Source organism: Coturnix japonica, chromosome 3 (assembly GCF_001577835.2).
Source record: "Coturnix japonica isolate 7356 chromosome 3, Coturnix japonica 2.1, whole genome shotgun sequence".
Taxonomy (NCBI): Eukaryota; Metazoa; Chordata; class Aves; order Galliformes; family Phasianidae; genus Coturnix; species Coturnix japonica.
The window spans coordinates 28,428,854-28,443,552 of NC_029518.1; the positions used below are offsets into that span (position 1 = coordinate 28,428,854).

Below are 14,699 nucleotides of genomic sequence, written 5' to 3' on the forward strand. Positions count from 1 at the left end.
ATATGTTTTCCTATCACAATTTGCACAGTACAATGCCCTCAAATGACTTACTGGACTTCTCATATAAAACATAATTATGAAGTGAATATTTCCTGTAATTATAGAACATCTACTAACCTTTCCTTTGATATTGAAGTTTTTTTAAATCTTCGAATTGTTACAGAGACTTCTTGAAGTAAGTCACAACCTCTAAGATTATCTGATTTTCTGGAAGAGTTACCGGCTTCAATTTTGCTGGATGGTTTTTCCTGATGTTTGGAGAGGAGCAGAAAGGAATTAAAGGATTTCAAAAATTGCATTGTTTTTGATTGTTGCATCTATATACTCTGATCAGGACAAAGTACATACAGCTAAGAAAAATCTCACTATGAGCACTAAAATATTTACTGCTTGTTAGCAACTGCACAGGGAAAAGTCAGGATTTTTTAAACCAAAGAGTATTTTAATGTATTGTACTAAAGTGGACTACTTATATGCAAAGCATCAAATTTAGCATTGTTTGTAGTTTTATCATGTTCTAACAATTTTAATTGTTTCCAATAAGAGGTACATCACATCATCCAATCTTCCAACTGTAACAATCAATACTAAAATACACTCACATACAAACCCTCATGAAAGGGCAAGGTTGATCAGCTACTAAAAACCACTCACAAAAACAGAAATTTCAGAAACAAATGCTCAAAATAGGAACTAAACTTTCACAGAGGAAATAACTTCCAAGGAACAACTCTACAACTCTGATTCTTGAAAGCATTGATACAACATAAACTCTTAACTTAAAAAACATAATTTGTCATGGATCTTAATTTTCTTAACAGCTGTTCTGTTTTCTGATGATCTAAACCATACCAATTCTACAACTTTAACACAGATGTCTTTCTTGGCTATTCAGTACCTTGCCTGCTGCAACTTTTGCCAATAATGAAGCAAGGGAATGACCCTTGTTAGTCTGTGGTTTTAGAGACGGTATTCTAACAACTGGCCTAATGCCACCATTGCAGATTTCTTCCGTTCCTCTGTCACTCACTGCTTTAACATGAATTAAAAAGGAACGGTACTTGCCACCGGCCATGCCTGGAAGTGAAGAAAAAGAAAAGAGGTGGAAGAATATGTTTAAGTCACAAGGGCAAGCTATAACACCTTTCAGACATACAGCATACACAAGCAGAGCTCAACTACATTAAGTAAAGTACTTTAAACATCAGTTTGAAATAGTAAATCACTATTGTGTTACATATGGCAAAATGTGTCAACATGAAGACAAATTCAAACCAAAGTCTGACTACAAACGTACAAGATGCAATTAGAAAATGCATATTTCATGTGAATAGCACAGTAAGCTGTTTTACCTTTAACAAGCTTTGGACTTGTTAGTGTCAACATTCCAGCATGTCCTGACAGATCAAGTCCAGTAGCCAACCATACTGGACCACAGAGTATATCCTCCTTGTGTTCCTCCAAAAACGGACACAACCTAAGACCTTGAAAAAACATGAATAATATGGATCTGAACTAGAAATCCTAAAGTCATCCTAAAATCTGATCACTTGCAGGGGTTAAAAATACACTGTGTCAAAGAGACTGCTAAACACACATAAAATGGACACTGAAAAAATGACAGATACTTTAGGTTCACTTGTAGCCATTCTCCAATGAAATCAACAGAGCTAACTGACAGTTTTCAAATCACTTTCAGTTATATCAATAATACAACTGTGGAGAAGGACTCATGAGTTCTGGCAGGCAAAAAGCTCAACATGAGTCAGCAATGTGTCCTTGCAGGTCAGAAAGCCAACCGTACCCTGGGCTGCATCTAAGGAAGCGTGGCCAGCACATTAAAAGAGGTGATTCTCCCTCTCTGTTCTTGTGAGATCTCACATCAACTTCAGAGCCCAAACACAGAGAACAAATGGATGTGCTACAGCAGTTCCAGAGGAGGGACACAGGGATTATCAGAGACAGCTGGAGTACCTTTCCTTTGAGAAAAGTCTGAGAAAGTTGTAGTTATTTAGCCTATATATTTGAAGATTCTGGGGAGACCTTATAGCTAGCTACCTTCCAGTAATTAAAGGGGTCTTAAAGAGGCTCTTCCTCAGAAAATGTAGAGTCAGGACAAGAGGTAATGGTTTGAAGCCCCCCTTCCCTGGAGGTGTTTGTGGCCAGGTTTGGTGGGGCTTTGGGCAATGATCCAGTAGGTAACCACCCTGTCCACAGCAAGGGGATGGAACTGGATGGTCTTTTAGATTCCCTCACAGCATAAACTGTTCTGTGATTCTATGACAGTATGTACACCGACCATCACAGAACCACAAAATATACAGCAAATAAAATGATGAACCAATGCATTTTGAGCCACAACAACCACTGTGTCTCATAAAATAAAAAAAAAGTAAAAAAAAAAAAAAAAAAAGCAACTGACCAATTTTTTTATCCCACAGCATACTGAAATGATCATCCACTCATCCTTCTGATGATTCATAAGCATGAAACAGTTTTTCTTTCCAACACCTTTTCACTTTTTTTTTTTTTTTTTTTTTTTAAATCTCTCCATTGATTTCTCCTTCCCTACTCTGTGCAACATCTGTCTTGGAATCATGCCCTAGATAAGGCTGATCGCAGAAAAGGTAAGGAAGACTGATCAACAGACCAAGAAAAAGAATCTATGTTCCCAAACTGAATCACTCCAACGATTAATTTTTTCTGTTGGGAGTCAGCTCTCCTCAGTCAGATCCAATTGAAAGGCATCACTGAGCAGGACTAAGAAATGAGACTGTTTCCAATGGCTAAGTAATATTAATGGAGAAGTTCCAGTATATACTCAAAACATAAGTTTAAAAAAGCAAGCTTACATTTTAAACAGACTATAACAAGTTAACTGAAACTTACATTGCGGTTCCTCTACATCCATATACTGCATTTCTTCACTGAATTCAACCAGTCCTGGCTTTCCATTTCTCTCTGTTTCAACATTATGAGCTGGAGATAGAGGAAATGTGATCTGTCTATCTACTGCTGCTTCTGGAGAATAAAAGAATAACATAATTTATAAGCATTGCTTCAGGTTCATAAAATACAGAAGCAGTAGTTTTCATTGTTATCAGCTTTACACATTTTACATATTAAGACTGCAACTGCAGAAAATGTTATAAAATATTTCTCTGAATCCAAGTATCTGCTCCTGGCAATCAACTGAAGATTATTCCTAAGTAATTAGAATCCAGTACTGAAATTCTAATGAGCTAAAAGAATTGTCTTTCACACCGAACATCAAGATATTATTTTGATAATACTTTCTTTTTCCAACTGAATGCTCTTACAAATCATAGACGGGAAGACATGTAAAATGTTTCAACTGTTGACCTCCAGTTTGATTAACTATTGATAGCAATTTTTTTCATTTGTTTGTTTAATTACCACAGGATTCAAGCAACACAGAATAAGAATTTGATTCGATCTCTCTGAACCACGTACTTCTCATTTGGACATAATCAGGATTCTGAAACTGTTTATTAAGCTTGCTTTCCCAATTTACCTTCTAACATGTTAAGTGAAAAAGCGAATATGATCCTGAGAAACAGAATAAAGTGAAATAAGTAGAAAATGAAAATATTTACATAATTTCAACCAAGTCTTCTAACATACCTCAGAGAGTACACTGATTCTGAGGAAAAAAAATTATTGTGAAAGATACCTCAAGTCCTTTCTTACCATTGACTTTTCCTAAGCCTGGAGCTTTATTTTTGAGTAAAGTCACTTGAATTTGGGGAATGTTTGTGATGTTTGAGTTCAAAACAAATTTGAAGTCCACATGCCCAACCATACAAGCTTTTGGAAGAACCAGCTCAAAGACATGTTCGTCCCAGCTGTTGCTGTAAGGAAAAAAGGAAAACGAAGATACATCATTAAGATTCAGATCAAGTAGGCAGCATTATCTAGTGCATACTTCATCTATGCACGTGTTTCTTAAAAAAAGAAAAAATATTTCATGTTAGTTGATATACACATTCATTTCTGAAGTAGAAGCATTTCAATCTGCAGTTGCTCACAATGATTTTATGAAGAAGATTTTAAAAGCCAGTTGACAGGGGGAAGCAGAACAAGTCAATGATTGAATAAAAACAGCAATGAAGATTCACATTATCTTCATTACGTTGCTGCTCCCATACTATAAGTATCAGTTTTATTTCTAGCAAAAAAAAAACAACCCAGCATGCTAGAAAGGGATCTTCGGATTGCTGTACTATAAGAAAGCATGATAGTAACTGCCTTGCAACCTTGTAAATTGGCTTCCTGTATTATTAATTGTTAAACAGTGTCACTTCTCAATACCAGAACAGCCACATGCAGGAAGCCCAAAATACGAGTTTCAAAAAATGTATATACATGTATACACATTTAATATACTTAGTAATTTACACAGGGTGAGAAGTGCTTCTTACCACATGCACACTTAGGAGCCTGTGCTGAGCAAAACGGGTGCAGCTTTATTTTAATGAGTCATATTTTCTTTTAAAAGCCAATCTTGTTTTAGACAGAAATTATAAATTATAAACTTGAGAAGTAGTCCTCAAAGATCAGTTCCACAGCTTGATACAAAATGGTTTGCAATAAATACTTCAAACAAAAGAAAAGAGCAATTCAAATAAAACTGACTGAGCGAATTATCACATTAAGTTAATTGCTCTTTCAGACACATTTATCAGTAACTGACTTTCAAAAACACAGCAACTTCCATAGCTTGCAATTATCTAATTTCAAAACAGAGAACACTAAGAAACTGTAAGCTACATAAATTAATGTCCAAATGTTTTTCTAACAACTAAAACACAAAAGGTATTTAAATCAAATAATATGCTAAGCACCAAGTATTGTTCTGAAGACGCATAAGGAGACTAAGGGTCTTTAAAAAGTATACTTAATTCTTTGCAGTATTAATATCCCTGAAAGACACTTACCCCCTCAAGCAAGTATATACTTCTGAAGGTTATTTGAATTACAACTTAACTACAATCTCAGTATTTCCTTTTTCATCATTAAAAAAAATAGGACAATGTAAGAGTTGTTTTCTTTCAAAGAACATATTGTGTTACTAAAATGAATCTACACATTTAAGTCATCAGAAGACAGTAATGAGCAAATTCTAAAGTGATAGGTAAAATAATCCATTTTTTTTTTTTTTTTTTTTCCTGCTGCAATAAACAAGATTAGACCTTCAAACTCATTTTGCATATTGTGGAATTTTAGAACTAACCACTTAATTTGAGAATGGTTTCATTTTCTCTTCAATGACTATTTATGAAATTAACCATCTGCCTTTTAAGGCATCGGTTTCCACCTCAGCAGTCCCAGACGCACTTGAGGCCTTTGATGAAGAAGAGAGAGTTCAGGAGCTTTGCTGCAATGGCAGCAATTAACAGCCTGCCCAGGAAAAGCAGGGCTGCCAAACTAGCAAGTTCGTATAATGGCAGCACTATTCACGCTGCAGTAGAAAACTTCTAGGCCAAGGGGAAACTGGAAGTCAAGAAGCTCAAACAGCATTTGCAATTCAGACACGGCACAGTACAATCCACACCATTATACGCCTCCAGTTATTTACTGTGGATCTCACTGAAAACCAGAAACAGAATTTCAAAGTTCTCTCCTGCTTTCAAAAAAAAAAAAAAAAAAGTACTGAAAATTATTTACTTTGGAAGGTGGTGAAAGATGGACAGAAGAAAGCCTCTCTGGTTTTGATTTATGAAGCAACAGTGACAAATTTTCAGCTAATAAGTATAAATAGATAAATGAAATAATGAAAATTTATTCTAAAACCTCGGGGAAACTATTTAGCACAAAATAATACTAAAACCTTGTCAGAACCATTCATGCCTTTCCTGGGTCTTGTAGGATACTGAGCCCTATACAAAACAGAAGGTGTGGAGGTGGGTTTTCTGTTTGTTTTTGGTATGTTTGAATATTGCTATAGACACTGTGCAAAACATGAAGTGAATGAGACATTCAAAGGAACAAACCTTTAGAAACACTAAATAATCTGTTCATCCAGTTTAAGCTAAAGTAACACAACAGCTGGTCCACAGTGGTCTGCTGTAGACTGTATGCTAGAAGACACACACTGTCATACCAAGTTAGAACTGTGAATGGTTTACTCTATAATTTTTTTTTTTTTTTTTTTTGACACAAAATTCAGTAGTAGATGCGCCAAAGGAGGTTTTAAATATCTAGCAGGTACATGGTATAATGGCCCTACAAGAAGGCCCCATATTAATCTCCAGTACTGAAGAGATCTCACCTGTGGCAATGATTAATCTAGTTATAGTATGAGTGAAAAACCTCCTATTTCATCAGTTTCAGAACAATTTGAAGTATTCCTAATATTACAGTATATTTTTAAAGAAAAATATACAAGACTATGTTCTAAATGCAAGTTTACCATCATTCTCACAGCTACAAAATATTTTCCAACATCTCAGTGTTTCATCTTTCACGACAACTGTACTTTGAGCTGCACATTCAATTCCAAAGAATAAAAGCTGGGAAGAACATGAATATCTAACTCTTCATTTATCCCTTATTTTTGAAGTATGTCTATATAAGGCTAAGGTGTAACATGGTGTGCTCCTCTGAAATACTCCTACAAAATTATTTCCTTCTAGCTGTTTGTTAAACACGTGAATTACTGTATCAAATTGCATCACACATCCACCTAACCCTATAATCCTGCTTTTTGATAAGAACTGGCGTAAGACGCAAGGAAGAGATAAAGGAAAATTCATTTTACAGACCAACAAAATAATCCAGAAATGAAAAAGTTTCTCCCAAACAACTTTTAATTATGAACCTCACTTTTAATCTTAAAAATCTATATTTTATTCTGCAAACGAATGGACTGTAATTTGTCTAAATGTGTCATTAACATCTGTTATAGGTATATATTACTAAAGTAAGTATTTAGTCACATTCCTATTTTACTTTGCACATATAAATCTTTTAATGTTCCTAAGCTAATGTTTCAATTAATACCTATTAACTTCAATGATTTGTTTTTCATAACTATTAGGTGGCATTTTATTTTTTCAACTCTTGCAGAACACACCAGATAATCCACAGTTATTACTAGCAGTTATTACCTCCTCTTCACTTGGTGTAAACAGAATACTTAACTTACACAAAGCAAAATCACAAGATAAAAACAGCTTTCAAATCCTTTATTAACTATAGCTTATGAATATTTAAGTTAAAACAAGTGCAACTCATGCTAGGTGTCAGCCCTGGAATGCCTTCAACCCTTAATTCCAGGCCTGTTTCACCATCTCAAATGTGTCATGAGCATATGCTACCTCTCACTTATTTTATACATCTTTTTTTCCCCCTCCACATATGTTCCAGTACCCCTAGTGCCCTTTGGCTTCTTTGCTTTCAGCCAATTGGTGTTCAGATTGTGATGCCTAAGTGTTTGATATTAAGGCACTTTTATGGATACGTAACAGCCGGACCCAAAAAGACCCTGCAGTACCTTATTCAACAATTCCATTAAAAAAACAACACCAAAACAGCACACTCCACAGCTTACAGCTATACTTTGTCTTTTCAAGAATTTTAAGACAAAAATACCATGTACAGGCACTTCATTTAGGTTTTAAGCAAATCTTCAAAAAGACTGCCGCACCACTGTCTCAGTCTTTACAATTCCCAGCAAATTCCAAGTTCACGTGCCAAGTGTAAAATAAATAAACAAATAGATAGATAAAAATCAAGTTTACACAGATACCGTGCAGCATAGTTCCCATCGAAGAAAATTCTGCCTAAGTTTCATCACAGTAAAGGTCCTCTATTGATTCAAGGAAATGTTTCACATAAAAACCAATTTCATTTGACAGGAACATACAAAAATCCACGTTCTATTTTCTTATTAAAAAAAACAACAACTGCAACACAGTTTGTATTAGGACGAGTACTTACAACAATACATGAATATACTACAACAACTAAGGCAGGAAGAGCTGCCTTACAACCCACAAAATAAAGACCAGACTCTATGAAAGTAAACATTATTAAACTTGCACACTATTTAAAAACAGTGAAGTCACTCTAAATTTGTCATGACAGCAGCTACAATTCTTTTTGTATCATTATTCTACTTACCTGTCTGTCTGTAGCTTCCAAGTTCGAGTGTGCTGAGCTGCATCTCCATGGTGCTGCTGGTGCAAATGCTGAGGATGCCTCCTTTGCTGCTGTTCTTGCTGGACTTCTACCCAACAGGGAGGGACAGTGGCTGAAAATCGTGGTGTCAAGGTCTCAAAACGGGTCAGTTCTACCAGAGATGTCAGTGTTTCAAGGGAAAATGGCTGGTCCACCAAAAGATCAACTCCTGAATAATTATACAACATAAATATTTACTATACAAATTATTTTTTCTCCTCAAAACGTCATATAAACATTTTGACAGGAAAATCAAACTGCTATATGTAAAGGTAGCTTATGCGTGACACCAAGATAAGTCGAAAAAAGAAAAAGGCTATGAGGACACTGAGATACAACTAGAGCCATCACAATGAAGAAGCTAGCCAGTTACATTTCAATTGTGTAAAGCTGTTTAAAACACTTTTTATACCCTTATGGACTCAGTCTAAAGAAAATGAATGTTTTACATTCTGTGACAACAGACACATGGCATTAGTGTGGAACTTAAACATTTTATCAGAGTTGTTTAAAGATGACAGACTCAGAGTCAGGCAGAAAACTCACTCTTATTGGAAGAATTATTGCTTCTGCTTTTTAATCTATGAGGCAGGAAAACACTGAAGAGATTAAAAATAGCTCAGAAGTTTGATTTTTATAATATAAATATCTTAATGTACAGCTTGATACATTTAAACATGAACAATTTACCTGTAATCCCCGGACTAGAAGGGTTAGATAATGGCTTGATGCCTTCTGATGACTGCTCTACACTTTTGGAAAGCGATCCATCTACAAGTATATCAGTTTCATCTATGTCATCACACGTTCCTCCAATCTGAAGGAAATGAAGCTCTCCACCTAAAATCAAAGTTGATGAAAGAAGTTTAGACAGGCATACAGTTAAACTCAACTTCCTGTTAAAGTGCTACATAGTTATTACTGTAATTATTGGATCTGCTATTATTTATAAGTGAAAATTCATTCTGCTTTACTATTACAAAATTTTTCAGAGTGATAGGAAAAGAATTACAGAAATACTAACTTCACTTGTGAGTACCATAAAAGGAAAGAAAATATTAGTGGAGAGAAGAACAATGAACCAAAAAGTTAATGAACCAAACAAGCCCCAGCAGACACCTCACATCGGAACTATTGTTACACTTTCTGTAACTCAAATTATGCTGTAAACAGAAAATATTCCATCACGTCAACTCACAGCATACTACCTTGTTGGTACATGTTGCATTCATTTCCTTTCAATGTTCAGTAACCAAGAAATGAAAAAATTATTTTCCTACTGAACTCTCCTAACTAAAGAGCTCTTTGCATTGTACTGTCAGAATAACAGCACTGATCTGGTCAGCAGTCAAAACAGTAATCCCGAAGTTTTCAAATGACAAGATGTTTTGCAAGAGACTTGAAACAGTCTGAGGGAGTTGCCTTGAATGAATTCGTCACCAAGTGATGCACAAATACAAAAATCAGTGAGAAGAAATGTTCAATTTTACACAACGCTGGGGAAAGAGTGTTACCAGTTACAGTAGTTACAAAAGTCCTACTACCCGGGACTTAAATAGAAAGTAAAGTCCTGGCAGGCCTTCTACACTATTTTTTTTCTATTTTGAAAATTGACTCCAGGATGCCATTCAACTCTCAACTTGTTATGAAAAAGGCAAATTATCCAGACAGACTGAAATCAACCTGAGATAACATAGGTAATAACATCCAAAATAAAAGCATAATTAGCAGGTTTGAACTAAGGGAATGTGGGGAAGTGAAGCACACAGATGGAAAGGCGCAGAGAGATGGTGCAGAGTTTACTGGATCTCAGTAAGACCAGACCAAAAAAATGGCTTAATAAAATTGAAAATCGTTGTTTTAACAAAACAGAACTGAAAGAGAAATATAATAGCTTGAATGACCAAAAAGAAGGAATCTTTCAACACACAGAATCAGTGCAGAATGTCATGGGAAAATCCACACTGAGTAGAAGCAATGCTGCACAGTTTCCTGGTGTTTGAAGATCGATAAGATTCATTATTTTTCCCTCTATCTTTCTAGAAGAACTATGTCATGAGGCCTTTCCTACTGAGATCCAGTAAGAAGCCTGCACTGCCTGTCCCCCAGCACCCCCACACATCTACCCTGGTGCAGAACAGTACATTAGTAATAGATGCCAAGAGTCAACAAAGAAAGAACAGTAAATACTTAAACGTGAGCTTCCTTGAGATTAAATAGCTCACAAATTAGCAATCTTCTTAAACAACAAGGATTAGGAACGTATAATTTAATGTAGACCTTGACAGCTTAATTTGTCAGTACAGCAAATCACACTTTGTTTCCCATTATGTTTTCAGCTCAAAGATCATTTATCAGAATGATCTCAATGAACAAACCTGAGAATCTCCTGCCCTGGAAATAATTAAGTACACTCTAGTGCAATGGAAACAGATTGGCTTGACCATCTGCCATTTTATGTCTCAGAGCAGGAGAAAGGCTCAAGAGCTTAGGAAGGCTGTGGGTTTTCCTAAGGGACTTGTGTCAAGGTCTTCTTATTCTGTAGTTGGTTGCGTTTGTTCTGTTTCATTTTAGACAAGGAAATAATTTTGGATTTGATTATTCGATTTTCAAACCAAGCTTCTGTCACTATAGCAGAACACCGTTAATTAACAGCAAGAAAAAACCCGCCTTATGCTTTTATCCATGTAGAGGAGAAAGACATTTTCCACATTCCTAAAAGACTGCGGCACTCTTCCAAGAATAAATTCTGTGCTATTTTACTTCCTCATATTTGTTTTCAAAAAGCTTCTGTAAAGAAGTTTATCACGAACATCAGTAACGCAGTATTAGCCTATAAAACAATTAGTGCTCATGCAAACATTCCAAAACCCTGCAGGTGGCTTTGCTTCTGTATCACAGAAGCAATTGCTCTCACAGAACATTAAATGACCTTTTGATGATACATGCTTATTTGCTGCAGTTACCATAGTTTCTATAGTCAAGTGTCAGGAAAAAGCCTGAGAAAAATTCCTTTTTTTTTGCTTTGTCCTTACTGTCTCACTGTATGTACTATCAGGCTCAAACACTGACTCACATGGTATTTTCTAGCTCTAGTAATGAGCATGATAGGTAGTAGATGACCTCAAGATGCTGCTTTTATCACCTTTTGGCAGAGACGACAAATGGTTCTGTTGAACCAGCAAGAGGATATAAAAGCTTACATTGACTTACTCAGTAAGCACCAAGGAGAATAAGTGGAAAAATATTATCGTCATACTTCCAGAAAGTAACAGATAAAACATTCAAAACATCAGTTATTTAATTCCAAATTATATTTTAAATCTGTATTTTGCTTGGACTCAGGAACCTGTGGATTGTACAAACAACATGTTAAAACCATAAATCCATTCAAATAAATCCCAAGCTTCCTCCAAGCAAAACAGTGATCAGTTCCAGGAAAGTGGCACCGACACGAGATAGAGAACATGCCAGAGACAAGGCCTCTAGAGTCGAAGCCAATCTGGTGGAGTGTTCAATACCCTGAATGTATCGTGCATTCTGGAAGGAATTCAGACTAGTGACGCAACCGCTGATAGCTACCACAACGTGAGCACAGAATCAAACAATACTCAAATAGATAAAGGAATTTAGAAAACTAAGCCAAACCACAAGAAAACAGCCACTGAAAAACTTCCAGTCCTCCTCATCTCTTCGGTGGGCAGCACAGAAAGGGTTAGCTCTAAACACACTTGGTTCAGAACCCTTCAAAAATCTGCCCAGGAAAGCTTACCAAAAGCCTCGCTTCTGAAGAATTTTCTCTATTCTTGGAAATCTAAGCTGTTAAATACCATCCTGGTTTATGAAAAAAAATAGAATGCAACTAGACGAACAAGCGAAAGTTACTACTTCTAGCAAGAAATAATTAAATGCACTATTATGGGATGAAAAGAAATCAGCTAGCCAGCAGTTCTGCAGAAGAGAGTCTTGTGAGTCATATTATAAATCTAACTCAGTTTCCTGCCTAATAGTGCAAACGCCTTAGTACATATATGCACACAAAGTATGTACTAAGGAATTATCTTCTCTTCAATAACATCCGTGTCTGCTTTTTGGGTCAAGAAATGTAGACTGGTTTGAGAAGGTCTTTTGGGAGGGCAGAGTGGTATGTTTTTCTTTTTTTTGTTTGTTTGTTTTCTTTCAAAGCCCTACAGGAACATTTAAAGAATTGGAGATACTTGTTTTATGAAAACAAATCACTGGAGGAGTACAGTATCTGTCTTCTCTCTCTTTTTTTTCCCCTTGTAGCAGCCTTTGCCATGTCCACAAGGGACACAACAACAGATTTCAATCAGCAAAATTATGCAGATGAAACTAGAAAAAAAAAATCATCAATTATGAGATTTATTAGAAGAAATTTTGTGAACAGGCTGATAATGTCGCCCATGTCGAAGAATTCTAAGAACAGAATCACAGAATTGTAGGGGTTGGAAGGGACCTCTAGAGATCATCCAGTCCAACCCCCCTGCCAAAGCAGGCTCCCTACACCATGTAAACAGGCTGATCTCCTTCTGAAATACTAAATGTAATTGATTCTGACTTGCAGAATATCTCTTAGGAACATTTCCAGTATTAATTCTGCTGTGGCAAACAATTCAGCCCCTCCTCAACCCTTCAGAACCCAAGGACTATGAAGGCAGCTCTTTTCTATTTTTGTTTTCAGTGTTCTATGGAGATGAATACTCTACACCGATCTGAAGAGCAAGAAATGTATTGTAATTGAGAGACACAAGATTTGGTGGCATTAATTCCCAAATGTACAAAAGCATCATCCAATTCAGTCAGGCTTGCAACAAGAAATACGAGTATAGACAGCTCACTTTTGACAAGATCAAATGTCACTCTGAAAAAAAACATATCAGTAATTCCTTCACAAAGAACTGCTGCCTATCACAATCACCTGTTAAACACTGGAGGCAAAGTCTTGGCAAGACTGTGTACATAAGAAATCCAAACACAAAAGTGCTTGTAAAGGAATGTGTAACAGATTTGCAAGACTGACTACATACAATGTTTGTGGCCTTCTTTCATAGCTTCTAACTGTGAATGACTTAGAAAAAGAGAATAACCAACTGAACTGGCACGATACTAACCAGAGTCTACCTTGGCCAAGGGGAAGAGAGGAAAATAAAATGCAACGAGATTAAAGTCTACAATTTTAGTTGTCAGATCTGGAACCAAGAATACACTTCTTCCCAGAGGTCAGCTACAGGCAATCCCTGACAACACAGACAGAAGCACTTTAGGCTGATGCCCAGATGCCACGTTTTCAAGTGTGATAAGAATATTTATTCCCAACTACAGAGATGGACGGTGCAGGTGTATAACATATTTATGTACAAACACTCAAAGCCTGTAACACTTTTTCACACAGAGGAAACATTTCTCTTCAGTTATATCTTAAAGATGACTACAGGGAAAATGGTATGATATACTGAAGAAGATAGTATGTCAGCAAACATCAACAATAGGAAGAGTTGACTATTCTACACACAGAACTTTGAGAACACAAAATATGTCTTTGCCTCCTCCCACCATCTAAGCAATTGAGAATACACTGCTCCACTACTATTCTTGAATAGTTCAGAGAATCAGAGAACACCATGTTTTGAAAGAGACTCACAGGGATCATCAAATCCAAATCCTGGCTTCACACCCAAAATTCAAAACATATATCTGCCAGTACCAATACCTGGTCACCTTCTGGTGAAGAGTCTTGTCCTAAGCCCCAGCCTTACCTTCCCTACACACTCAATGCAGCTCCCCGCCATTCCCTTGGGCCCTGTTGCTGTCACCAGAGTCAGCATGCAGCTGCAGCCACCATGAGGCCTCCACTCAGTCTCTTCTGCTCTGGGCTGAGCAAACTGAGGGCTCTCAGCTACCCCTTCTCCATCTTGCTTTCCAGACCCTTCATCACCTTCACAGTCCTTTCTAATAGTTTAATCTTTCTGATATTGAGGTACCTAAAATGTTCTCCAATGCCATTCAAGCGTTTTCAGTGCATGGAGGCTTCAAACATTTTATGGAATATTTTCACCTTTGTCACTCCACTGCAAGTTACTTGCTAGGATTAACATTCAATAAATCAGTGAATTGCTCCATGCCTTTTCCAACACAAATCCTTGTTATACTGCCAGTCTGCAGGCACCACCCTATACACAGCGGTTAAGGCCAAAGAGCAAAGACTGCAAAGAGATTTTGGAAGAAGCCTGAGAAAACAGCATTTCAGAAATAAATAATTAAGAAATATACCTTCTCAGTCACCTGGCAGATAAGCAAGAAATTTAACCTTCTTACTTTAGAATGATTAGGGCCGGCTAGGACTGAACACAACAAAAGTTAAGGGAATTCTATGCAAATGTATAGCAAGTAATACAACAAAAAGTGTGTACCAACAGTAAAGCTTTTTCATTTGCTTTTTAGTTAGTATTTCTGAATTTTACCCAGTATAGTTATGT

At 36.4% G+C, this 14,699-nt stretch overlaps 1 protein-coding gene across 8 annotated transcripts in view; it reads right to left on the reverse strand.

The window, feature by feature from the left end:
* BIRC6 (baculoviral IAP repeat containing 6) overlaps positions 1 to 14,699 on the reverse strand; it is a 151,134-nt gene that overhangs the window by 110,249 nt on the left and 26,186 nt on the right. For all 8 annotated transcript variants that reach the window (XM_015857677.2, XM_015857679.2, XM_015857673.2 and 5 more), the window contains exons 11-17: positions 8,893 to 9,042; positions 8,146 to 8,371; positions 3,712 to 3,872; positions 2,890 to 3,021; positions 1,353 to 1,484; positions 899 to 1,077; positions 118 to 248 (exon numbers count right to left, since the gene is read on the reverse strand). In XM_015857677.2, coding sequence (XP_015713163.1) covers positions 118 to 248; positions 899 to 1,077; positions 1,353 to 1,484; positions 2,890 to 3,021; positions 3,712 to 3,872; positions 8,146 to 8,371; positions 8,893 to 9,042 — 1,111 coding nt within the window. The remainder of the gene's footprint in view (positions 1 to 117; positions 249 to 898; positions 1,078 to 1,352; positions 1,485 to 2,889; positions 3,022 to 3,711; positions 3,873 to 8,145; positions 8,372 to 8,892; positions 9,043 to 14,699) is intronic.